The sequence below is a fragment of the Oryzias latipes genome, chromosome 3 (genome assembly GCF_002234675.1).
Source record: "Oryzias latipes chromosome 3, ASM223467v1".
NCBI classification, from domain to species: domain Eukaryota; kingdom Metazoa; phylum Chordata; class Actinopteri; order Beloniformes; family Adrianichthyidae; genus Oryzias; species Oryzias latipes.
Window position 1 is genome coordinate 31,184,859 of NC_019861.2, and position 27,928 is coordinate 31,212,786.

The window sequence follows — 27,928 nt, forward strand, 5'->3', positions numbered from 1 at the left end:
TTAGCCGAGTCTGTTTGGTTTAGTTTAGCTATTACTTATTCAATTTCACGACTGATTTCATGTTCTTGGTGTGAAGCCCATTGAGACGACAAATGCTGTAATATTGGGCTATTTAAATAAAATTCAATTGAACTGCAAATCATTTGATAGCTGCAAAGATTTGAAACCTTTTACCAGATTTTCAGTTCTTTTATCTTTGCTCTAAACCTTTCCAGGCTTTTCTCAGAATCAGTCGATAATTTTTTGTTGTCATGAAGCGCTAGGATCTAGAAATAAAGAAATTATTTTTAAAGTGGGTCCAAATCCTTTGACTCCAAACTCTTGACAAAGGAAAGACTTCTTAAAAATGAAAAAAAAAAACCTCTGTACTGTAATTTAAATTGATTTTTTTTCTTTTTTATTCAATAATGTTGTCAAGTTAGACAGGCATTCGTTGTCATTACTTTGGAAACAAAAATTTAGATCTATGTTCCAAGAATAAGTACAAGTTTTAGATTTTATGAGGATTTATTAAGCTCGGTTAACTTTTACTAAGATCTCATATTTTTCACAATTTGTTCTAAAATGAGTCATTTCCATTTATCACGCAATCAGAACAGGTCCATGAAAACTCAAAAACCACAAACCAGCAAAAAAACAAACAAAAAAAAACTACGTATTATTGGGCTGTAGAAGTAACTATCCAACAGTTAGCTGTTTAGCTTATTTTTTTCCTTTTTGAATGCTTGTGCGGAACTCCTCGTTTCCAGATTAAATATCTTAGTAAAAGATTTCTTGTCAAGTAAAAAATAATTGTTGCATGGACAGATCTAGTCATTTTTTGTGCGTTATTTTCCTATAAGCTACCTCCTTCTGCAGTGATGCCTTTGTGCAACGTTTTTCAGGAACGGCTTCTCAGGTCATGACCCCACAAGTCAGTTGTTTTCCACTCAGACAGAGAACAATCGTCTTCAACCAACATGTCAAGAAATGCTCCTCTGTGCCTCCATATTGGCAGTCATGGAGAACACTGGTGCTGGCCAACAGCTTGGTGTGCAGCGGCTATGTGATTATACATGTCTGTTCACATGTGAGTTGCCACGGTGCGTCAACTTAATTAATGTGAATGTGCTCGAAGCGGCCCGGAGTCATTCCTGCCCACGGTACAGAGGCTGTTACATCACTCACATACAGAGCAGGAGAACACAGGAGCACGCCTCCACTCCCAGTCTGAGCTGCCGCCACATGTGGAATAAAGCTCTCCTTGCAAAATGGTTTGTTGTTCCCAGAGAGTTTCAAATGTCTGCTTCTCTCCTTCACACTTGTATCTGTGCGGCGGCGTTGGGCTGTGTGGCTGCGGCTGCGGCTGCATGGCCACGCTCCACTTCTGGCTGCGTTCATGACGTCTCTGCTGGCAAACGGCATTAAACAGGCTTTCAGCCCTCTTGTCCGTCTGCCCCCTCCCTGGCTGCTTTGACGGTCTGCAGGAGTGAAGCTCACAGCGCGTTGGGGTCACTTTGTTGGGGGCCCGTGAAGACCATGGAGACGACACTAAAGAGACATAAAGGTGCAAGAAATGCAGAACACAAGATCATCTGTCATTTTGCACATGTTTTAATGTCATTTTCTGAGACAGGACTTCATTATAATTTTCCTGACATAAAAATGTAACTCCTAATATTCTTTTTCTTTAACTTTTGTTTAACCAGGGGGATCCCTTTGAGATTTAAAACCTCTTTTTCAAGGGCGCCCTGGACAAGAATTTAACCCAAATTGTTTTCACGCAAGTTTAGATTCAGGAAAGAATAAATCTTCATGTGGCTCTCTGTATTTTTATTGTATTATAAGCTGTACTAACAGATATCAATCTTATGTTGCAGCTCAAACCTCAACAGACGTCTAATGTGATGATCTTTTTTTTTTTAAATGAATCATCAGTTCTCATGCTTGGTCAAAGCTCTGTTTTACTGAGGTCACTGCAAAAGCTTTTCTTAAAATCACAATAACATCTATGGCCAGACCTACTGCTGAGAAAAAAAACCAATAATTTTTCTAAGACACAAGCCTCTATTCATGTGTGAGAAAACACCACAGTAATCCCATAATGCTTTTCAACTTTTGAACCTGGTTGTACCCCCTCTTCCTGTCTCTTTCTCATGATTTGTAAGAAAATAAATACTTATCCCCAAGTGTTGACAGGTTGGTTGCTGCACTACTTTGCTGCATGATGCCTGGACTCCTGTGGCAAACAAACTTCACCGCAATAAATCTCTCACAAATCAAAATAATCACAAACAATTCATTTTACTCTGTCTTAACTCTCAACCGCTCACCAGCTGTGAGTGATTGCCCGTTTATTTAGACACAGCCATATCCAAGAACCTATCGCACCTGGACCAAAACAGGAAATCACACAAACCCATCTTAAAATAAAATAACCACTTGAAAACAAATGCTAAATAAAACAGAAATTGAGATCACATTTCACCACTGAGTGCTACAGTAAAGGCTGAAGTTGGCTTTCTTTTAGATGCTAAAATGTATCAAATTTCCTTTTAGGCCAAAAAAAGTTAAAGCATGTTTTGCTTACCTTTCATAATAATGCAGCTGGATAGGGAGAAATTACCAAATGTGTAATAAATGTTCATTAGTTTCTCTATAATGTCAAAATCCTGGTCATCATAGGTATGTGGTTAGAAAAGAAAAGTGATAAATGATATTTAGAGTAATATCTGATGTTTTTTTGCAGACTGATTCTTTTTTAGGTCATATCTTCTATTACTTGTTACATTTATTTTGCATTGAAATTGTTTTCTCAATACAGGACACCAAAAATGATGAACAAAGATGACTGGAGTCTTCAGACCATGCAGCTCATTCCTGATATGACACAAAAAGCAACATCAAAATATTATAAAATAAAATCATTTTGCAGTTTGTTTGTTTTTTGGGGGGGTATTCATAGTTTTGATTGTGTTACTGAGCTCATTGCTTTCACATTTGCCTTTTTTTTAAATCAGTGGAATACACGTCACTCCTCCCACAGCCCTTAATTTGATTGATTTCACTACAATTTTATTTATCTAGCCCAAATTCACAACAACAGTTGCTCAATGGGTTTCGTGCCGGTAATTGTAAGGTAAACATACAATCAAAAAAGGATCATCAATGCATAGAATCCAATAGGATAATACTAAAACTTTATCTAAACAGACTAAACTAAGACCCCCCGTCGCGGGAAGGGAAAAACTCCTAAAAAAAACTGATTCCGGAAAAAACAAAGAAACCTCAGGGGTGCCCACATGGAGGAGGGATCCTCCCCCAATTATTTTTTTTTATATCACAAACTGATAAATCTGCTGTTATGGCCAAAGCTTCATTTGAACTACTTAAGAGGTTCCTTGCTTTGGCTATCAAATACCACACACGGATCCATGTTTTCTGAAACAAATCTGGTTCTTCTAGAATTTTTAATCTTCTTTGTAAATCCTTCTTTGTAAAATTTTCTTTTGAAAAACCTGAATAGTTTTTAAGTTGCTTTTAACTTTAAAAAGTAACCACTGAGAACCGCAGAATGAATCTACTGAATTGGTTGCATTGCACAAAACACAAACGGTGCAAAACATTTCACTTCCACAATCAATCCTTCCAGACTCATTCAGCTGGGGATTGGTGCACTTGCAGAATTATGTCCAAACATTAAAAAAAACAAAGGAATGGCTTTTGTGAAACAAAACCTTATTCCCAAAAGAGGTCCAAAACTTAGAATAGTTGCAGCTTTTCTTGCTGTTGTGTTTTGCATTTGTATTTCTTTAGCAGAGACAAACACTTTTTTTTCCCGGCGCTTTTGTTGTTTTTTTAACACCAAAATTGAAACTGAAAGCAACACCTGCCCTATTTTTTTTAGATTGTAAAACATATAACCTTTTAGTAGTTTCTTTAATAATATTTTTCTAAAAATTAGTGTGTTCATAATGACAACAAATCTCTGCAATGTCTTCATTGGCTTTCTTAGCTTTTCAAAGGTAACCTTTTCCTTTTTGTAAGAATGAACCTTTAAGCGTGTCATGTGACCTGCTCCGACCCCCGCGAGGTGCGTTGCCATTCAATTGTTGCATGCATTTGGCTGTACGACATTTCTTTGTCTTGGAGGCGTTGTGAACTTTAGCATTAGTTGCGGTTGGCTGCAGCTTCTCATGTGTCACATCAGTTTAAACTCTGTCCTGTGTGGACGCTCAGCAAGTCGACGGACTGAAGCGTGGGCTGTCTGTGAAGAACTCAAAGTCGGAATATTCATTTCTGTCTGGGTCGGGGATGCTCACGCATCTTTCTTTCAGTCCTTAGCTCATGTGTCACCATGCAAACCTTTATGGCAACGTAGATTCTTGAAGGATTTCAAAATCGCCACCGATCTGTTGTTTTCAAGTAGCTCTGATAAAAAGATTTCTCTAAAGAAGTTTGTCTCCCACTGTTATCTCTAAACACAAAGCTGTCACATGGTCAGGCAGCCTGCCACCCAGCCCACTGCTCCTCTGCAAAAGTGAGAGCAAACTCCCACTTCTGAAAGACAACGAATGTCAGACTGGAACTCTGACTCACGCTGCAGGGATTCATCAAGCCTCTCATCATCTGCCAGGCGCCAGGCTGTCAGCAGGGAAGAGTCCTTCAAGCTGAACCAACAAACTTTGCGTACAACCGTCTCCAAACGGCAGACAGCCTCCTGTGAAATCCGTCCCAACTTTCCAACCTGCAGATCCTCTGATTGAGCTTAGTCATATTTACCTGCCCAGCATGTCTGCTGGGATGTAAGAGGGTCCAGTTTTGGCGACTTTGCTTTTCACTTCCTGTTGCTCCAGTAGATCTCATGTTCTGTGAGAGATAAACTGACAAAAGTGGGTTTTGGGGTTGTAGGAAAGATTCACAAAAGCTCCTCAAGACAGGAAAAAAACGGGAATGGTCAGACAAACTGTGTCAGGTTGGTTTTCTCAGAATAATTTTATCAATGTTTTTGAAATTATTGTTATTGTTGGGTTTTATTTTGAGACTTTTAGTTTTAGCAGCGTTTGTCCAAAGCAAAACTTGAAAGCCACGGCAGAAGCTGAAAACTAACTCCCTTCTAAAATTAGACGGTAAAATCTGGTGGTAAAAAGTTACATTTATATGAGTAACTGTAAAAGAATTTACCCATAAAAGCTCTTTTACTGCACTATTCAAAATTTACGTTACAAATCGAGCACTCTTACTCAGTTACATTACTTGCATGACCTGTACCAGAAATTCCAAACACGTGAAAAACATTTAATGTTACCAAAAAGACTGTAAGCAGGTGATGCTCTCTGTTTGATTTGAATATACATTTTTTTATACATTTTTAATAAAATGTTCAATCTAGCAAATTTGGCAGAATATTTGTTCTTTTTTAATCTGCCTGATTCCTCCTGTAATTGGTCTAAACCGAGCTGGACTATAGGAATAAGAACTGGACTCTAGCACTCTCACCTCACAGCAAGAAGGCCCTGGTTCAAATCCCAGCTGATATATTTTTGGGTGGAGTTTGCATGTTCTCCCCATGTGTGGAATTTCTCCAGTTTCCTCCCACAGTCCAAGAACATGCATCATTTGCCCCTATAGGTGTGCATGTGAGTGTTTGGTGGTGTTGCCCTGCAACAGATCGATGACCCATTCAGGGAGTTCCTCACCTTTGACCACCAGGATAGGCTCCAGCATCCTGGAAAAACATGCTTCATAGATCTCTAAATTGGTGTGCATGCAAAAAACTATTTTTTTGTTTTTCAGCAGCAGATTTAGAGAAAATGACTGATGTATGTCATACTTTGCAAACTAAAGGACAAAGCTGCCACCGCCTTAAATTCAGTTACATAACACTGGCAGCTCCAGTCAGGGGCCCCTTCATGTCCCCCTTATCGAGATGCGCTTTGGCACAGCTCCACCTCCAGCAGGCCAAGAGCCTGAGGAGGGGCCAGGTAAATAATGAGAGCAAAATGCAGATTCCTGCTGACAGCTCTTGGTCTGTGCAGCTCTGGGAAGGCTGAGATTTCACAAAGTCACATGAACGAGTGAGCCAACTCTACAGGGCAACTATTGGGTTATTTAGGGAGAAGGTGCAGCGAGCAGGCGGCTGTTACATCACAGGGAGCGGAAAGTGTTTACGTGCAGCTCAGCAGACACGGCTGCGCCTCTGCTGTGGCGCTTATCCTCCTCCTCTGGTCTGTGAGACATCACCGCCCCTCACAGCGAGACACAATGTGGCGTGTGAGGCCGCACACACACGGATTCCCACGTCACTGCAGGTCTCACCTCACCAGGTCCACTGCTGGATCTGGCTCCTGCGTCTTATCAGCTCCCAGCACCGAACTCGGCGCTGCAGGACCGACCTGAGAACCTCAAACCTCATTAATCCAGTCAGAGGGCTGAAAACAGATCACACTATAACAAAGAAGCTTACTTTTACTGTTTTTATTTGGAAAAAATATGACTAAGCCACGATTAAAGGGAAGACATGAGTGACAACTATTTACTGATGAGAAGCCAATGTTCTAGATGACCAATAACCGTCACTGTGTGATATTTATCCAATTTTCATGTCAGTTTTTAAAAGAAATGTTTGTAACTGTAGGATTTTGCGGGTTTTTCAACTTCAATCTTCACTAAACCAAGAGGCCAGTTTTAAATAGGGCTTTCCTTATAAAATTCATAATCTGAATGGATTTATAATTCAACATATTTCAATAAATCATCTATTTTTAGTGTCCATTCTAAAACCCTTCTTTTTTGGTTGAGAAAAACAGTTTACACATAAATAGGGATTTAAACTAAACAAAGAGGAACTTTTATTGCTTAGTTTCTGTATTCTTCCAATCAAAACAAACAGAAAGATGGTTATATGATCAAAAACTCTCAGAAATTATTACTTAAATCAGTTCAAGGATTTCTTCATTTGCATTTTCTAAGAATAGATTGATTAAATTGGATTTAAATAACTTATTATTCTAGTCTTAATTTCAAACCTCCAGAGTGTTAGCTTTAGCTGTTAAGGGCTTTCAGTTTTCCGTGATTACAGACTTTTAAAAATGCAGAAAAAGTTGGAAAAATAAAAAAAATGAGGGGAAGATATTTTGAATGATCACGAATCCTCCATTAACTTTACAATAATCCCCAGTTATGCAAGTTTTAATAAAGGAAATGTACAATCGATGCCATAATTGCAAAGACTGTGTGGTTTACACCAGCAGCAGCTTTATCTTACTTGAAGCCTGTAAAACGACTGTAAAAAACGAAAAGATTATTTTTCTAATATTTCAACTAAATCCAAGAACTAAATACATTTTTTGCCTCTAAATAAATTGAGAATAGAGAGAAAGACTTTGAAGAGGCTTAAAAGTCTCTTAAGCAGAGATCAAAGAAAGAAATATATAATATTGTCTGACAAATATTTCACAGATATTGTCTGACAAGGTAATGACAAAGACAAACTTTTCAACTGAACTAAGTTAAAATGTAAGTCTACCATTAATTCATAATTATGATGCCATCAATAATAAAAACTACAATATACATATTTGGCTTGGGGAAAAATGCTGCAGTGCAGGCTTGAGTAAACATCTTAAAGCTTTTTAAAGTTGAGTCCTTTTTTCCACATCTAGATCAGAAACATTCAAAATAAAGAGTTAGTATGGTGAAAAATATAAGCAGGGGGAAAAAAGATGACTGCGATTGGCTGTTGCATTGGACCAATAGCTAACATTGGTCTCTTTGAATTATCTTTAAAATGTAAAAACCACATTTAAACACTTTTTAAACCTATTTTTAAAACTCCTGGAAGTACGTTTGAAGTAATTTAGAGAAAGTTTTTACACAATCACATTGCATATAATGATGCCTCAGTCTTAAGGTCGTGTCACACAGTCACTATGTACATTTTCCACATATGAAATGTAATTGTTTTGTGGTTTAAGCGTCATTTAAGTAATTCATGTGTTTCTTGGGTCGTTCGTCCATGTCAGCAGAAATCTGTCAAGGGTTTCGGCCGGTTGAGTATTATGCAGCGTATTTTACGTGGTTTATACGCAATTATTGCGTAACCCTTACGCATTTGTGCGTGATTTTTGGGAGATGCTTCTGCACGTGTGGCTTTCCATGACCGTTTCACGTATGTCTAACAGACTATTCACACATGTCCCATGATGTATAGCTTTTATATTGGGTTTACGGCGCACATATCACATTAAACTAAAGTATTTGACGCAAAAATCCAAAATGATTTGCATATAAACAGTGCAATAATCCCACGGTTCAGGTTCTGCGTTGATTTACGTGTTTTTTGGCTGGTCTATTTATACTTCTATGGTTTTAAGGTGGTTCGTTTCTGATACATTTAGGAAGACCACACTTTTTTTCACCTTTTTGATGTATATTCATGAAGGACTAATTTTAATCTGTGCAATATGCACAAAATGTACCTAGCGGCTGTGTGAAATGGCCTTTAGGATCGTGTTCAGCATCACTTGCTCACTGAAATGAAAGCTTGTTGTTTTTTAACAAAAATATGCTGTAAAAGTTTGCCAAATAGGTTTTTTGTTAAAATTCATAAATCAAAGAAGCGCCCTTTGAGTAGCTCTCCTCTGCTGCAAAAAATGTAAAAGTATTTCCAATCAGAACAAGCCCCAACTTGTGGTTTCAATCTGCAGCTCTTCTCCCATCAGACCATCTCCTGATGAGGCTCTCCGACATCTGGGATGATGCTTCTTTGTGTCTCGCCACCTTCAAACTGTCCCCGGCCAACACTCACCATCAGCTCTGGTTAAGAGGTCAAGCCTCTTGCAGTCAAACGTGACAAATTCACCCAGATGAGCTTCAGAGCAGCACTGGGCTGAAATTCAAGACTGAAAGGGGCCGGCGTTAACGTGGCAGGCTCGTCTGATGAAGATGCAGTAAATGGAGCGTGCATTAGTGTAAAGATCATGTGTTGCACATGGCCAACAGGAGGCTGATTCAAGCTGCAAAAAGCATCAACACTGAGGTTTCACTGACAGAGAACGGCATACGAGAGGGGAAAAAGAAGGTCAGAGCTGCTGAGCTCTGACAGCAGCAGGAAGCCCATTTTAACTCTGATCAGCTAAATCTGTGGACTCCAGACAGGAAAAAGGTGCATGACGAAATCTGGGGGATATGTTTCTGTGAAAATCCTTCTGTCACCAATGGCACAAGGACATTAAAGCAGCTAGGTGACCTGATACAGTGTCATGTCAGCATCCCCTCCCTGAAATAAGCTGAAAACAAAGAACATTCACCTCTCAATGACACGCGTCGGGCTATGTAAACATCCCACCACGCCTGTAACTCCACACTGTCTCTCCTCCAATCTGCTGCATCACGGAGGCATCGACCTTGATCTCAGAAACAAAAAACAAATGTGCTCATCTTGTCAGAAACATTTAAATCATTTTTGTTTCCGAGTCTTCTTAATCTGAAAGTTTGCCAATTTGAAAAGATTAACAACAAATTTACAAAACATCTGTAATATACTATTAAAGTCTTCAAGTTCTGTTCAAGGCAGCTGGTTTAAGGGTGAAGTTATCTCCTGATCGGGATCTCAGGTCCCAGAAATGAAGCTTGATGAGAAGTTTTACTGCAGATCTGCAGAGATCGCTGAGGAACACGTTTCCCAGACTTCAGTGGGTTGTTTTATGTTGTTTATCGCAGAAAAATAAATACATTTACATTGGTTCAGATTAAAACATGCTTAAAGTCCCACTCCAGTCATGGTTTGATGCATTTGAAAAGCATTCAGGGTGGTCTTTTAATTGGGATCTTTGTTTTTAGCCAAAAAAAATGTCACTTTTTGGAGCATAGTTTCTGCAGAGCGGCAGAAGTTCATTAGAAATTTGCCTCAACCGCTGATGCGGAGCAAACCTACTCCTCCTTACCCATTGTTGAGAGCTCTCTTGTCTGATGTCCTGCTAGCTTACAGCCCCTCACATCCCAAGTCTAATATTACCAGTGCAGCAAAAATTGTGAGCAATATCAGAGCTATCCAGCTGTACAGTTTTGAGCCAGATGCTGGTGCAATTGAGGAAAACAGACATCCATGGATCTAGTCGTGTGCAAGTGGATGCCACAGAATAGAGCGGAGCAGGCTGCTTGTTACATGGAATTACTCCGGATTCACAATTTGAATGAAAAAATGTTTATAAATACAATTATAAGCTTTTTTTTTTATTTTAATTCTTTTTATACAAGGCCTCCATTCCAAGACAGATGCCACAAGAACATGTTAAAAACAAGGCTTTCCTCTGAGTGGGTCTCTAAAGCCCAGTGATTCATCCAAAAACGACAGGCTGATGGCTTTAGGACCTGAAGCCTCACCTTCTCTGCAGCTCATCCTCATTCTGTCACACGTGTAAATCTGTCAGTCATCTGTCGGAGGCGGGGGAGGGCACAACAACATGCTTGTCCCCCCCCCCCGGGCATCCTCCTCGAACCGGGAGTTGGTGTAATACGATTAATTCTGGTGCTAATTAGTTTCTCTTAGTCGAGCCCGGCTGCTGCCGGTCGCACAGATCCATAACTTATCAAAAGCAGATTAAACGCTCGAGTCCTTCTGCTTGGGCTTCTTAAGAACGTGGAGCTGTGCAGTTGTCAGGATTACTAACGTGTGAAGGAAAGACGGAGGCATCCAGATGTGGGAGCCGTGCATCAACTCTCACTTGCTGCTGTCAGATTGGTATAAAGAGCTTTGGATATCAGAATTGATCACATTTCCTGACATTTTGAAACCACAGTGTGGCAGAGGTGGACGGTGAAGACAAGTAGGTGGTGATAAAAGCAGCAAGAGGAAACTGAAATCCCTGCTTGTAACCTCTGACCTTGCTCTGAAAACGTCAGATTAAGAAGCCCTGCTGTTGATTGGAGGTGGATTAAAACCCATCACGTTTTTGAATCCAAAATTACCTGGAGCTTTTGCTAATGATCAAAGGAGGAGTGTGTGACGGCACATGTGTGGCGCTCTGCAACAGGGGGGTCCCGTGCTGCGGATCCGAGCGATGGGTCCTGACAGCGACCCAGCTTTAGCCGTGAGCGTAAACTGCGTCGCTTATGTAACCGGCCTATTGTTACCCGCCATTAAAATTCGTAAGATTCACATTAAGTTAGGTTCCGAGCAGCCGAGGATGCTGGGAGAACAGAGGAAATGCGAATGAGCTTATACGTGGAAGCACGAGACGGATGCAATGAGACTGGAAGATTCTTGGACTTTTCCTGGGGGGCTGGAGGAGCTTCGTCCTGCATTCTCATTAGAAAACCCTTTGGACACGAAAACACGCGTGGGGGGGTTGGGGAGGGGGGCGTCCATGGAAACACACACACCCCAACAAACGCTGGTTCCAATGATGCTGGTGTTTTCACACTGCTCAGATGGAATGATTTATTCATAATCATGATAGCATAATAAAACAATGAACATTGAAAGCACTGACAGTTGAACCGAAGGCCTCTTTAACAGCATGCACACACCCCCCTCCCACTGACCCCGGCGTCCTCAGTCCTTCGTCTGGTTTTTGTTTTAATCCTTTAAATATATGTATTTTTTAATATAAAACAAGCCCACGTATGATGAGGCGACCGTATTTGTGACCTGCCTCTCCTCGCCGTCTCCTCCTATCCACACCGCCCCATCCTCCGTCATGGACTTTTGGGGAGGGAACATCAGTCTTAAGTGGAGATGGTCGGGGAACGAGCCATAACAAAACAAAAAAAATTGGTTTATTATAACATCCCTGAAAAATAAATCAATGTAAAAAAAAAAAGAAGTTTTTTCTGTAATGATAAAAAAAAGTAAAATAAAAGAAGTGCTGGAGGGAAGTCTGGAGCTCTGTAGGCACGAGGCACTTTGGCACAGAGCGAAGGCCTCGCGTCCGACCATGTGAGGGGGGGGGGGGGGGGGGGGGGGGGGTGTGACAGCCGGGCTGAAGGCATGCAGGTGACGCCGGGATCCAGCGATTATGAAGAGGTATAGAAGAAGGAGCACCTGACAAACGTGGAGGAAAAGGCCAGCCTCCCCCTCCAGGTAATGCCACGTCTCAGGAGGAGGAGGACGAAGGGGATGAAGAGGAGGACAGGTGGTGTTTTTAGGTGTGTGTGTCAGGGGGGGGATTGGGGGCAAAAGAGCAGTGGAGAGAAGGAGGAGTTTTCTGGCAAAAGCTATACAACACAAACAGTTAAACAGTCCTAGTGTGAAAGCAGAGGACGGCTGGGGGGGGGGTGTTTAGAGGCAGGGGGATGGGGGGGGGGCACAGTGTAGCAGTCCCATAGGTTGGTAAGGGGGGGGGGCAAGCAGGAGAAAAGTTGCTGTGGTCCTTTTTTCTCTCCTCCCCCCACCTCCCACAATCCTTGTGCTGCATGTCGCCGCCCCCCCCCCGCCCGTGACCCCCTTCTGCACCTCCTCTTCACAGGTACAGCTCCTTGGCTCTGATATGCTGCAGCTTCTCCCTCAGCATGCGGAAGGAGGGCCGCATCGCGGCGTCCAGGGTCCAGCACTGCTTCATCAGGTCGTACACCACTGGGGGGCAGCCGTCCGGGGCGTCCATCTTGTACCCCTTTTCCACTCGGGGGACCACGTCTTTCAGCGGCTGCCAGACAGACGCACACGGGTAAAGGTTACCCCCCGCCCATCCACAACCACCCTAACGTAGGGTGCCTACGTGCCCGTAACTATTCGCTAGTTACGGTTCATTTCTGTGGCTCGTTCCAACAGTTAGTGATACACATCAAATTATTCTCACATCAACTCTGAGGCAGATTTTATTCTAATACCACACAACGGTATAGAGGGGCTCCAGCAGTGGGACACACTGCCATCTGCTGGTGAGTGTCGGTGCAGCTACTCACAATTCTGGGGTAAGGCACACGCCCAAAGGAGTAAATCTCCCAAAGTAGGATTCCATAACTCCAGACGTCTGACTTGGTGGAAAACCTCTGTGAAATAAATTGGATTTACTTGAAACAAACGCTGCTGTGTCAAAGATCATCTCAGCTACAAACTCATTCAGCAGCTGCAGCTGAGGAAGCTGCTGGGCACACAGAGCTCCCTTCCCTCTCACCTTCTCTCTTAGTGCTTCTGGTGAGGTCCACTTGACGGGCAGCTTGGCAGTGTCCTGAATGGAGGAGGCCTCCTTGGTGAGGCCGAAGTCGCTGACTTTGGCGATGTTGTCGTCAGACACCAGCACGTTTCGAGCTGCCAGGTCTCTGTGGACAAAGTTGTTGGCTTCCAAGTACTCCATGGCTTCACACACGTCACTGAGGGGAGGGGGGCACAATGAGAAGAGACCATTCAGACCAAGATGACCCACAGATGTCACCTGAGGTTGTCTCGTTTTCATGACATGACAAAAGTCAACAGAAGAATTGAAATGCAATGTTTTTAGGGCCAAAAGAAGGAATCAAAACGTTTCACAAAAGTTCACAAATAATACTTTTCTCTACTCTAAAAGCAGAAGCTAAAGAATAATCGCTTCACTAATAAGTTCAGAGGAGATCTTCATGTTGAAACAGAAAATCCCTCACTCAGGACTGATATGCTAAAGCCTGCTGATCTCTGTTGGGCTCATGTGGTAAATGTGCTGGATTACAGTCTGAGCTTTAGAATTCAAATGAATATTTTAGGATGTTTGACTTACAACCTAGCTATTCATATTTCCAAAGAACTCAAACTGAATTATATTTGTAAGAAAATAAGCGTCTCTTAAAAGCCCACTCCGATGCAAATTGTGTTTTTGGAGTTTGTAACATGTTCTGATTTTTTCTTCTTGATGGAGGACACGTATGAAGAAAATAAAGTCTAACAATGCATTTCTGCGTATTTCTTTAATCAAATCATTGTGAATCAGCAGCAGATGAAAAAACGCTGCTAGAAAAAGATCGTATTTTAGATGTAGACAAAACACTGGCTGGGCCACAGGCTCCTTGCTCAGCTCCATTCTGATGCATCCACCTGTAGACGACTAGATTCATGTACGTCTACATTTTCCTCGCCCGTGCAGTAAAGAGTTTGTAAACAGAGAGCTCTCAGTAACGGGGAGGGGTTGCTCCGCGTCAACGGACATGCTCACGACCCTGAGGTGAATTTCTAATGAACTCCTGCCGCTCTGCAGAGACTACGTTCTAGAAAACACAGGGTTGTGATTTTGGCATAATAAAACATAACAAAAACACTTTTAAAATAGATTAAACAATGATTGGAGTGGTTCTTGAAGTAATTCTAGATGAAATGTCTTACGTTTGTTCTACACTGAAAGTGAAGAGGACTCACAGTGAGAACTTGAGTAAACAGTCTCCCCCAAGAACAGACCTTCCTCTGGAGCGAAGGTAGTCCACCAGGCTGCCCTGTGGGACAGTTCACCGCATCATGTAAAACATACACGTTTACAAGAAAATGGACTATAAAGGTATTTCTATGTTTACTTAGTTAGATTTTAACAATTATAGAAACTTAAAGAGATAAAAATGAAGTGAAACTATTGAATTTTGTAAATTGAGATGAATAATTACTATTGTATGTATCTAACCTAAAATACAGCCACAAAACAAAAAGACACCAAAAAAGTAGTACAATTTACACATTTGATAACCAATCAACAAATCTGGAGCTGTAAATGTCAATTTCACACATGAGACAGGGAGCTCTGGTTTTGTGAAAGCTGTCATGTTTATGTGACAGACACATTTTAACAAACAGTCAAACTATTTAAACAACTTCCTCATATCAGCTTAACAGTTTTTTTAACAATAACCTCAAAAAAGTAGAAAAGAAAAAAAAAAGCATGAATACAGCTGCTTTTCCCAGAAAGCATTGGGCAGCTGTCTGACCTTGGCCATGTATTCTGTGACGATGTAAAGGCTGCCCCTCTCCTCCACGATCACACCCAGCAACTGCACCAGGTTGTTGTGCCTCAGCTGCCTGCAGACATGAGGAAAAGAGGAAACGACTCGGATGAGAACGCTTGGGATGGATTTGGGCGCTGGAGCTGATCTTACGTCATGACTGAAGCCTCGGCGATGAAAGCCTGCGCTGTCGCATCATTTTTGATACATTTGACTGCCACTCTGGTCCCCCTGTAGTCTCCCAATATCACATCTATGAGGGATTGAAATGTTTTACTTGTTTTACTTTTCTAGTGCAGTGCAAATTAAAAGGAAAACAAAAAAAACAGCCATGCTGCAATATCTGTTTCTCACCTCCAAACTCCCCTTTGCCGATGGTCTGGAGGAGTTTCAGCTCCTTCCTGTTCAAGGCCCAGCCGCCTGGCACGAGAGGAGGAACACACGTCAATGTTTTCAAACGTGACCCTCCTGCTTTTCATGTGGTTGTGTCGACATGTTCCTAAGCTATAAAATATTTCAATCTAAAAAGTCAGAAATAAAATCATATTTTAGTTTCTTTTAAAAAAAAATTTCACAGTCCTTAAAAGTCCCACTCCAAGAATCTATTGATCTGTTGTAAATTCAAATTAATTTTATTTATATAGCACCTTTCATGTAAAAAACATTTCAAGGTGCTGTGCATAAAAAACAAACAAGAATACAGAAAAAAACAATCCCTATTCATGCAATAAAATAATTAAATATGCCCCGCACAATAAAATACACAAAAAACAAATATGTATGTGATAAAACATCATAAAATATAAGAGTAAAAATTCCAGATTAAACAAATAAAATGATAAAATGATGTGATAAAACACCATAAAACATAAAAAGTTGTAAAAGCATTCCCAGTGGTCTTTTAGTTGTGGTTAAACTTTTTTAGCCAAAATAAATACATTTTAAAAACGGTCATTTTTTGTGGGACAGTTTCTGCAGAGCGGCAGCAGTTCATCACAAAATTTGGTCTCCACGTTGTGGGGAAAGAGCAACCCCGCCCCCCTTCCCCTTTTCGTTGCTGCAATCTCGAAGCAGGGAGCTAGTGGCTCACCTAGTGTATTTTCTACGTCACAAATACTGCCTGTTTTTTCATCTGCTCCTGATTCATATCAATTTGAATAAAAAATAATAAAAAAATAACTAGACTATCTATATAATCTTCTTTATCTATGTTTACTCCATCATTGGGCAGCAGTTTAGCTCAGGCGGTAGAGCAGGTCGGCGACCAACTGAAGGGTTGGCGGATCGATCCTCTTTCTCCCCAGCACGCTGTCGCCCCGCGAGTGCGGCTAGTCTGCAGCTCACTGCTCCCCCCCAGGGGGTGGGTCAAATGCGGAGAGAGAATTTCCCCATTGTGGGATAAATAAAGTAAATTAAAAAGAGAAAAATGCCACAAGAACATGTTAAAACAGCAAAAACACAATTTCCATTCGAGTGTCTCTTTAAAATATTTGATTCCATAAGATGTTTGTAAGTCAGGTCAGATGGGAACACGAGGAGAGGAAGAGGAGGAGTCTGATCTGGACCGACCTTGAGACCAATCCGTCGTTTTCAAACACCAAATTAATCTCCTTTACTGATTAATGGCATTAGACCAGGGATGACGGGGTGACCTCAAAGGGGTTGTGGTCTTTGTGTTCTTGTGAGGTTATTGTGGCAGGAGATAAACAAAGGCATGTGCGTGTTATGGTGTCAGAGTCCCTGTAGAGTGGTGTTATGGGCTCAGTGTGATCTTACTCCTGGAGAACTCGTCCTGCGCTGCCACTGTCCCCTCCATCAACTTGGGTTTAATCAGCCTGGTGCAAAGGCCATCAGCGTCTTTGGTGTAGTGCTGCAAGAAAATCCACAACCGCTTAAAACCAGCCACATTCAAAACCTTTTATGGTCGACTAAATATTCTCTATCCTCTCGTTGTAAGGTCGGTGAAGTGATCAGGATTGGATGCATGTTATTTTTTTTTAGGACAGGAGAATCTGTTTACACGCTTTGATGTGCAAAACAAACACAAGATTGTTGTTTTTTCCAAGCAACACCACACAGGAACATGAAGGGAGCAATGAGAAGAAGGCTGCTCTAAGATCTGATACCAGGAGACTACGCACATCAAGAAATGCAGCATGACGGCTTTAACTCTTATCAGCGTGCATCTGTGCTGGGGGAGGAAGAAGACCGTCTGGCGGAGCAGCAGAATCCCTGCTTCATTTCAATATAAAAGGGGAAAAAAGAAGGCGGGGCCACGCTGGAAGGAAACACTGCGTTTTCCTCAAAGGGGGGGGGGCAGGATTAGCTGTTCTTTAATCTGAATAACATCATTAATGTTTGAATTCATGAAGCAAAGACAGAACTAACGACACAAAACTGTTTTACTTGACTAAATAAACTATTTACAGCAGTTGGATAACAAAGATGTACTGTAACCTTTAAAGGGCCTGTACCATGCAATTCTTAACACTCTAATAGTAAAGTCTATCCATGTATATGAGAATATATTACCTTTGGCACACAAAAGAACACATCTTTTAAATAAATATCATATTTTCCTGAGCTTTTTTCCAACCCGGAAGTAAGGCGCCTCGATCTCTGAGGCTCCGCCTTTCTCTCCTTCTGGGTGCCGCCCATTTCATTACGTTAACCTAGAGTCTGCCTTCTTTTCAGGAGAAATGAACACTATAACACACTAAAAACCTGAAAAAAAATTGATGTTGCGTGGTATAGGCCCTTAAAGATGTATAACTTTATATAACCATAAGTATTATATTTGATAAATGCATTTCTGGGACTCCCATCTCATTGCCACCATAGAAACTTTTCTTAAAGATTTCAAAAACCCTTTTAGGAAAAGTTTTGCTAATTTTCTCGACTATATAGTTAGACTAACACATATATTGGTATTAATTTTTTGTAACTAACTACTTGCTATATAGAAAGAATGCAACATTTGTTGATGATTTGTATATAATAGTTACACCATGTTAAACATGTGTGGATCGAATTTCAGATGGTGGATCAGGGGTTGACATAGCCCAGAAATTTGCACTGGCCCACAGGGCCAGTAGTTTTTGAAAGTTACTGGCCCGACACCGCGCACAGCGAGACCCGCCGCTCCGCAGGTGCTTGCAACTTTAGGGGGGTCCGGGGGCATGCCCCCCCGGAAAGTTTTAATATGGTACAATTTGGTGCATTCTGGTGACATCACTTATTTCTACACTTTTCAATGACTAAAAATAGAGCATATCAAACTTAAATCTGCTCTAGTCTGTTTCAGATGTTTTGAAGAGCACTGCAGTGTAGTAGGTAACACTAGTTCAGAAGTTTTCATGCTGCTTCTAATCACTGCTATTTCACATTTGTTCCTAATCAATAGTTAAGAAGTTTTATTGACTTTTTTGCCCTGACTGCCTTAAGGTTCTGCTTTTTGTTACTGTTGCAAAGTTACATTTACTTTTTAGTTACTTTAGTTACCTAATTAAATTAAATAATTGAAAAATTAAATACAATTAAATTACTGAGATCATTCAGCTAACTAGAAATACTTACTGCTTACAGTGTTGTAAAGAAAAACAAAATTAAGTAGTTTGACCTTATACTGCATTTGAGTCTGAGATTCAGGTATTTTGAGTTGCCTTTGATTCTTTGACATTCAGCTTAAAGCTTAGTGCATACAGTTTCATCTTCAATGCATTCATTAAATATCTTGCTGTCCATACTACTAATTAATAACTACTAACATATTCCTATCTATTCCTGCCATGTCTTCCACATCTCTGACATGCTTCAGTCTCTCTGCAGTGACGGTGTTGGATTTATGATCATCGCGGTGAAAAACCACCAGGGGGCGCGCTGATATGTGTGTCAGTTTAAATATATCTGCCTAAAATGTAATAATAACCCACTGGCTTGTTCCTTCGTTGTTGCTGTTAAACATTGTTTAGTATTGAATTGTTACATTCAATAAAGTTTGAAAAAAAAAATGAGTGAGCGCGTGCCGCGTGGTGCTCGGCAGTGACAGCCGCGCGCGCAGGCGGGAGAGGAGGAGAAGAGTGATCAAAGGTTTCCCATAGAAACCCTTGAAGTCTGAACACAGCACTAGCAGAAAAAGTGAATTATAAAGACGAGGTAAATCTACACGTTTTCGCAAAATATACTTTATTGTAAAAGGTGAAAAATGTATTAATTGTTAGATATTTTAGTGGCCCGAGCGGACAAGTGAAAAGTAAAGTCTTGTGGTCCGTACTCCTCGAAAAACAGGACCGGGCCAGCGGACAAATGGCTATGTCGAGCCCTGTGGATAAATAAGGTGCTTTTTTTCCCCCTCTGAACACTCATGACAATATTTTTGCATCTTAAACTAATGTTAAAAAAAATGACCTAATCGTCTAACGGCTCATAATTACTACCATCTATATCTCCTGCCTTACTTCCAAAAAATGTGTATCGTCTCTAAACTCTTTGACGTATCTGGCTTTTACAGGGTAAATGATATATATATATATATATATATATATATATATATATATATATATATATATATATATATTTTTTACTTTTACATATACTTTATTTTCAAAAAAAACCGAGCAAACAGAAAAATCAAGAAAAAAAATCTGACATGAATCCATTTCCATTAGGACTGGTAGGAAGCTGCAAGAGTGAGATTCACTACAGATCAAACAAACCAGTCTGTATTCATCATGAAATCTGGCTACCCATAAACCCTCTGAAAACAGAAAAACAGACTTTTTTAAAGCATAAACAGCCAAAGAATTAACTGAATATTCACAGGTTTGGTTACACAACAGGCTGACTGAACCACCAGGGGGCAGCATCGTACAGAAAGAGGTTTGTCGTTTTAAGAATACCTCATAGCACTGAGGACAAACATTTTTCAAAGCTTTTAAGACACTTCTGAGGTAACTGTTCATCATCCTTGGCATAAAAATGTCAGAAAGGCCTAAAACAAGCTCGTTCAACGTTTCCTCAAGAATTCTTTGCTCCTAAACACACAAAAATGTTTTTTTTTGTTCACAGCTGTTAAATCAGGATCTCTAACTACATAGTTAAGATGGCAGGCTGTAATCACATCGAAAAATACACACTTTAGACTATACTCTTCATTATATTATGGCTCCCTTGTGAAGAGCACTTGCAGCCCTCTTTGCTTTTCTGACAGGATGTCTTCCCTGTGAACGTAGCGGTTAGGAAGCATCACGCGTGCATCAGTCTAAGCAGCCCAGAGAGGCAGAGCTGAGGAGTCGGTGAGAATGTGAGGAATCCTACGACCGGCCGTTCATAGGGGAATCTGACGGAGCAGAGGAGAAAACTGAGATGGACGACAACAGGGAGGAGAAAATGCAATAAGCTCTGAAACCACCAGGGACCGCCGAGACAGGGAGGGCGGTGGATAAAGGAAGTGGAGGAAGAACCGAGCCTGGAGGGTGTGAATTAGAGAAAGCTGGAAAGGCAGAGATAGTGGGTGGCTGATAACAAGAAGGCACTCAGTATGCAGATGGTCCCTATGCCAGCTGGCACCATCCCTTTGTCCACTTCCAACACATGGCGGGATAAAACGATGAGCCCCAATTAAGAGCGCGATAGGTGCCAATCGAGCTCCTCTCTTTATCTAAAAGGATGAAAGGTCTCTGTCTCTGTGCCACCGTGCCTCCTGTCTGTCCCTGTCCTTCCTCTGAACCGGCCAGCAGATAACAGTGAGGGCTGGGAGGATCGCACAGCCTTCTCAACACGTACTTGAAGGAATTTTTAGGGATGCGTCCAGTGAATACTTAATTTCTTTGAAATCTTGGAGTTATATAATGTTACATTTCATCCGTTTTACTTAGGATGGCGTAGATAACGGGGGTAAACTCCTCCCCAAACCTACATTTTTCCAGAGATGACTTCTACCTTAAAAAAAAACAAGAAAAAGACAAAACAAAACCAAAACCCAGAATGGTTCAGTCATTAAAGAAAATAGGGTGCGCCCTCTCTTTAATTCAGTGTTTCACAAACCAAGTTAACAAGACCATATATTTATATATTTCCAAGTATTCAAAAATACAACTTCACACCAAGTATCTTTTATCACTTATTTCCAAATAAAACTAGACTTTTCAACACATTTTACCCGTGATAACATTAAATTCAGGGTTCAGTCATCAGTTTTTGCAATTGTTGTGAAGGAATTGTAATCATATTTTTTTCTCAAAGCAGTCTTAGTTCAAGTTTAAGTAACTGTTAATTTTTCCACCAGAACTTTTAGTCTTTTCTGTCTAAAGAACATTTATTTATTAACTCTCTATTGTCATAAATTTGTAATTCTATTGTTCAAGTTTTTAACAATACAATAGATAGAATAGCCTGACTGGCATTGGCACAAACCTACAATTGATATATTAAAAAAAACCTTGTTATTCTTTATATGTAAGCAATATCTTTAAAGAGAAAAGGCTTTCACAAGACTTCCCATGCAGACATGCATGCAAATGTTTTTAGGTGCATTGAAGTAAGTATTTATTCTGTGCAATCAGAGGTCTGTGGAATCTGGGATTTCATAAAATTAGGTTTTATTTGCATTTTTTCACCATTTACAATCTAAAAAATGTTAAACAAAAATAAAGATGTTTGTGTTTTCTAAAACTACTGCGACTGCAATTTTACACAGTTTGTGTTGTTTCACTGTGATTATTTTTTTTCTTTTTTGATGGCCTGATAAATTTAATCCATTTTTTTTTAATTTATATGGGGGGGGGGGGGGGGGGGGGGGGGCTTTTTACAGTTGAAAACCTTTGGTGGATAAAGTAGCTTATAAAAAGAAAATTCTTTAAAATAACTGAAGCATTTATTTTAAACTCAGAATTGATTTAACATTTGACCATAACTTCTAATTGCAACTTAAACACATCTGTGTAGATTGTCATTTATCCGTGTTGATTCAACAGAAGCAGTAGAAAAATAAAAATTAAACTCAACTGGACTTGATTCATCTTTTATCGTTGAAGACATCTCCCCCTTTTCTTCAGGAGTCTTTCTCAAGTCGAAAAAACGTAGAACTTTATTCTTTGCAAGCAGATTTTGAAGGTTAAAAAAATCTGGGCTAAAAACCTAGTTTGCCACAAAAAAAATTAAAATGGCCCTTCTGTTAAAAGCATCTCTTCCTCTCACTGACATTTAGTAACATAAGAACAAACAAAAAAACAGAAAAAAGGGACATCTGGAGTAAGGGAGAAGGTGGAGCTCAAAAACGAACATCTAGAGCAGAGATGCCCAAATCCAGGCCTCGAGGGCGGGTCTCCTACATGCTTTCCAACCAGTCTGCCATTGAAGCTTCTGATTGGCTAAACACACCTGATCCAGAGTTTCTGGAAAACTAGCAGGAAGCCGGCCCTCAAGGCCTGGATTTGGGCACTCCTGATCTAGAACATGAGGATGTGTTGAATGATGCACCAAACGTGTAACGTGAAAGCTAAACTGGAGCGTGGTCCCTCACCTCCACCAGCTGCATGAGATTCTCAAAGTATTCCTCCTCATCGATGGTGAGTTTGCCGTTGTGGTAGATGATGCGGTAGTGCTCCACCTTCCCGTCGCAGCTGACACACAGGGTGTAGTCCCCCGGATAGTTGGTGCTCTCCCTCACCAGGAACAGCCCGGTTTCTGGGGGGTAGAGAAGCCGCTCCGCCTGCTCACGAGTTATCTTCCCATGAAACCAACTGGAAGGAAACAGGAGAGCAGAAATGAGACGGAGCCAGAATTTAACGTTAAACACTCCCTTTGATCATCTTTAGATCCATTGGAAAAGAGTTCCCAGTGGTCTTTTAATTATGATTATGATGACGTTTTTAGCCAAAAATCAGAGAACCTGTCGTTTTCCAGGTCAGAGTTTCTGCAGAGCGGCAGCCCCCCACACCCCCAACCTAACAATACTGGGGGAACAAAAATGGCGAGCAACATTGGAGCAATCCAGCCGTACAGTTTGGAGCCAGATGTAAGCCCAGACGAGGGAAACACAGACGTACATGGATCCATTTGTCTGCAAGTTTACACATCTGAATAGAGCAGAGCAGAGAGTTTGTGGCCCGCTTAACATTTTTTTCACCAATATCCTAAAGATGCTTCCTGGTTCACAATGATTTGAATAAAGAAATACTCAGAAATGCCATTTTGAGCTTAATACTTTATATCAATCGAACTTTGTTTATAAACCACTTTTCATATAAAAGCAACAAAACAAGCATAATATATAATTTATTTATTTATTTATTTATGTATGGGCCTCCCCTCTCCATACCTACACACAGCCCCCCCCCCCCCCCCCCCCCCCACTCCTTTCACACATCCCACCCCCTAACTGATGGGGAGAGACAATGAGACATGACAAATAGGCTGAGCACGAAAACAAGATGTTGGAAATTGGAATCATTGGAACCTCCCTCTCTGTGAACAGCTGCATATACAGCCAAATGCAGCATCACAGGCGGGGACCGCTCCACCACAGCTAAGAGGGGGTGCAGGTTCCCATCCAGAGCCGCAGTGGCTGAACAGCAGCCGACCCAGAGGGAGTGGTCCCAACTGAGGAAGCACCGGAAACAAAAATGAAAAAGTAAACATATGATAAAGGTAATAAACAATAAAACCCTGAAATTAGGTAAATTAAAATAACGCGTAAAATATCTAGTTTAAGTTGATAAAAAAAGATAAAATGGATAAATAAATAAAAATAATGTCTCTCTCCCTCTCAAAATGCCACAAGAACATGTTAAAATCAACAAAAACATTTTCATCAGAGTTGGTCTTTCACTAAAAGAAATACAGCATCTGACATTGAACCTCCTCATGAGAAAAACACCTTAAAGGAGAGTAAAGATAAATCCAACATACAAAATCCATAATCAGATCATCACAAAGGCTTTCGTTTTCTTACTTATGTCACCTGGATTTTTATTTCCATGTTACAAAAGGGTGGACAGTGGAGAGCTGGTGGGCTCAGCAAGAATGTACCTGGAGCCAAACAACAGGAAACACTGAGCTCACAAGTGGCGCACATAAAGAAGTCAGGGGAAGGGTCGGAAACTGACACGCCGGCACTGCAATAACAGGAAAACCCAAAACTGTTCAGAGTTGGACCGGAGAAGGACGACCCGGCCAACCTATTCTTGAGGTCACGAGGGGCAGAGGTGGACTGCCCTTATGCCTCCAGTGAGAAATATTTAGTTTTTGCACTATGAATCGATCCTGAAGAAACTTTGAAACTTTAACCCACAATTCCTGCTCTGAGCCAATGGACACTTTTGTTTTAGCAGAGCTACAAATTAACAGCAATACCTGCTATCCGTAAATATGACTCAAAATCAGCCAATAAAACCCTGGAAGCAGCATAGAAGACATTGTTTTCTCTGTCTTAAATCCCATAAAACCTCCTCCTTGTAACCTCACTAGTGGAAAGTGTGTGGCATCTATTGACTGATGCCCCTCCTCATGCAAAGAGTCAAATTAGCCCCAAACAGCATTCATGCATGCTTCTTCCAATAGGCACTGGCTGGTCAATGGACAATAATTAACTGCTGTAATTGATTTACGCAATTTTTTCCTGTGGCTACCCCTGTCACATCCTCCTCCTCCTCCTCCTCGCCTCCTGAGACAGCACAGACCCTTGTGGCTAAGCGGCTTAATATGGGTCGAGTTGATTAGATCAGCACAGGCAGCTTCTCCGATGGACAGCAGCTCTTTAACTCCCACTAATCTGAGAGCAGGCGCCAAGTAGTGTGGCCACATAGACGCTCAGTGAACGCATACTCGCTGCTTTGTCCTCAGCAATGAAGTGCAGTCTTCTGAAGTGACATCATTCTAACAGAAGACTGATAAAAATGTGGAAAACAACATTTTCGGCACAGCATGGAAGAAGGAAGTGGGACAGCAGGGAGGAATGCCCTATCTTTTTTTGTAGGGTGAGGTTTTCTGCAGGCTGCAAATCTGCCACATGGGGGCAGCAGACGGGACTGACTAAAGAGTGTCGCCCAGTCAATGTAAACATGAGGACACAAGACCACAGCTGAACCCCTTATGCAAACCTGGAGAGGAGGGAGAGGCTCTCTCTGAGGCATCAGGAGACGCATCATGCAGTCAAAATGTCCCTGTGGGCTCCAGTCCGCATTTCAGACGGGCGGCTTGTCAAAATGCAGTCATTTCAAAAGGAGCAGACTGAAAGAAAGCCATGAAACTCTGCAGAACGTCACCAAATGTCAAAGTCATGAGAAACCCATCAATAAGAAAAACTACATTTAGAGGAACAACACCTGAACTCGATCGTTTCATGCTTCTTGAACCCAACTGTGCTTTATCGGGCTAATGCAAATATTGAACATTTTAAAAACGCGGCAGAGTAGAGTAGACATGAAAAGAATAACCATATTTACAAAAACATCCTTCAGCAGGGTTCGAGTTTCAACTTAGTTAGTAGTAAAAGCAAGGCAAACGAAAACTACCAATCAAAAGGCCACCACAGAAAAAAGGAGACACACTAGTGACCATTACCCCAAAAATACAATGTTAATGAGTTCAATTAAAGCTTTTTTTTGGCAGAGTGTGTCTGAGTCCAACCCCAGGGCCCAGACCGGACAGTTGGTCCCAGCTACATGTTTTCCCTTTTCTTAAAATCTGATGGTGAAGGAAGTTTTATTATGGAGAAACTGCAAGAAGAGAAAATAAGGAGTGAAAGTATTCAGTAGCTTCTAAAATCTGTTTTAATTCTTCCTGACAACAATATGCTGTAAAAATTGTAAAACATAGAATTGCAAATGACTGTCAGAGACAAATCTAACAGAGATGCCATGCATACCTGTATAGACATGTTGTTCAACTTAGACTGATGCACATCATCCACTCCAAGCAGCTTAAAAGCTGCATTTATAGTTTTTACACACACACAGTGTGCAAAAATGCGTGACCACAGTTGCGATGGTTATTTTGCTGTATTTTGTTTGCTGCTTGAGATTGTTCCTTTTGTACTGAATTCCCCCGTAACATAATTATGCAAACATTTAGCGCCCAGTTTCTGCTTTGCTTGCACTCTGGTACTCACGGCATCAAACTGAGTTTTCCTCCCGACTTGACTCCTTCCCTTTTCTGGACATAGTTGGCTGGAATGGTGCCCTCTCTGCCCGTTGTGTTCCTCGCTCGGTACCAGTTTGGATCCTGGAAGAAATGAAACGGGACAAAAGTTATGGTGCCGTGAAACCGAACCTTAAAGTAAGAAACCCAACAAAAACTTGAAAAACACAAACACACCAACATACTTTAGGGTAGCCGGAAAAAGCAGCACGGTCAGGACTTTCGAATGACGCACACATGGTGGAGAAAACTAAAAGTTTGCGTTGTTTTAAGGGCTGTCGAATGTGTGAAGAGTCAGGAAAAGACCGTAGGACAGCTCAGCTCTTTTTCTGGGATTGATAACAGAGATTCTGAAAAGGCACTTTTTCATATTTTCACATCTAGCTGTTGGTAGTAAACTTCACCAACTTTCACTGAAAAATTCAACAGCATCGCATTCAGTCGAATAAAAAGCCATTTAAAGAAGCATTGTTATGCGTCTGCATGCATTTATTTATTACAGAGAGAAGTCAAAATGACCTGTTTTCAGTAAACAACATGATCCATTAATAGTGTAAACTAATTTAATTTACTTAGGCATAAAATACATAATATTTAATAGGGCTTTAACAATACGCTAAAATCTCAATTCGGTTCTATTCATAATTTCATAGTTCGGTACATTTCGGTTCGGTACTGCTGTTTAACAAATCTGCCTGATATGAACTGCTATTTTATGAACTATTATTTTATTGTGTGTGTTTTGAATATGAATCTCTCTCTCTGATCTGCTTCATAAAATAAGAAAACTATTAGCTGCCAGGAACCAAAAACTCTGGATACTTAATGCTGGCCTGAAAAAAAACATTTTAACTTGCAAATTTTTTTTCTTGTAGACCCGATTGTTACAGTCGGGCGATGCCGTTTTAAGTTCGTTAACAGATTACGGTAGATGTGTTACTGTGGCATAAGTTGAGATGTTGTTTGTTTTTGTGTGCGAAACGCAGACACACTGCGGAGGTCGGCTTTAGGTTAACGTCATGAAATGGTCGGCCACCACAAAGAGAGATGGGCGGTGCCTCAGAGATCGAGTCATCTTACTTTGAGGTTGGAAAAGAACTAATGTTAAATATAAAAATATTTTCTTTTGTGTGCCAAAGGTAATATATAATTATATACATGGATATTGTTTACTATAAAAGGCTTAAGAATAGCACGGTATCGGCCCTCTAACTGTAAATTAATCGCAGATTTTTAGCTGTTTATTAGGGTAATTGTAAAACTCTTAAGTTTAGTTTTTATTTCTTTTTTATTTTAAGACAGAAAGGTAGGGACCGTTTTATTTGGGTAAAATTGTTTAAGACATAAAAGGCATAAAATGTTAATAATAAAATGAATGCAACATTAATGCAGTGAAAAACTTGCAAACTAAAAACTAAAATGGCTCAAAGAAGACTCCTAATCAGAACTTTAAATATGAGTTTGCATTTATTTATAGAAAAATCTATCAGGTTGCTATGGCTTCAATTGGCCACTAGATGTCCCACTTTGTGCTGGACTGAAACTTCAACATTGAATGTTTTGCAGCAAAAATCAATGACTGTCTACTCATTACTAACTTTGCTTTCTGTGAAATTTTGTCTTTTTTTTTATTATTTTTTTTAACTTGTTCTGTCCAACAACTGATTAAAAGATTAGAGCTGAAGGCCTTTTGTGTTGGACAGGTTTTACCATCACAAAAAGAGGTTATACATCTTCAGAAAACTAGAGTCTAAATTTGTATAAACCCCTTTTTGTTTTTTTAAATTATTTTTCATTTATTTGTTACATTTAGTGTGTGTGGGGAGGGAAATGGGAAGAATGTGTGTGTGTGTGTGGGGGGGGGGGGGGGGGAATAAAAGGAAGAGAGGTGGAGAAAGTGGGGGATACAAGC

At 40.7% G+C, this 27,928-nt stretch overlaps 1 protein-coding gene across 2 annotated transcripts in view; it reads right to left on the reverse strand.

Annotated features, from left to right (window-relative positions):
- Window positions 1–11,396: 11,396 nt before the first annotated feature.
- Window positions 11,397–27,928, reverse strand: part of csk (C-terminal Src kinase) — a 39,400-nt gene continuing 22,868 nt past the window's right edge. For both annotated transcript variants that reach the window (XM_011493818.3, XM_023953654.1), the window contains exons 4-13: window positions 25,988–26,100; window positions 22,400–22,619; window positions 16,654–16,747; window positions 15,232–15,297; window positions 15,031–15,130; window positions 14,863–14,953; window positions 14,306–14,379; window positions 13,098–13,293; window positions 12,886–12,972; window positions 11,397–12,626 (exon numbers count right to left, since the gene is read on the reverse strand). In XM_011493818.3, coding sequence (XP_011492120.2) covers window positions 12,444–12,626; window positions 12,886–12,972; window positions 13,098–13,293; window positions 14,306–14,379; window positions 14,863–14,953; window positions 15,031–15,130; window positions 15,232–15,297; window positions 16,654–16,747; window positions 22,400–22,619; window positions 25,988–26,100 — 1,224 coding nt within the window. In that variant the 3' untranslated portion in view covers window positions 11,397–12,443. The remainder of the gene's footprint in view (window positions 12,627–12,885; window positions 12,973–13,097; window positions 13,294–14,305; window positions 14,380–14,862; window positions 14,954–15,030; window positions 15,131–15,231; window positions 15,298–16,653; window positions 16,748–22,399; window positions 22,620–25,987; window positions 26,101–27,928) is intronic.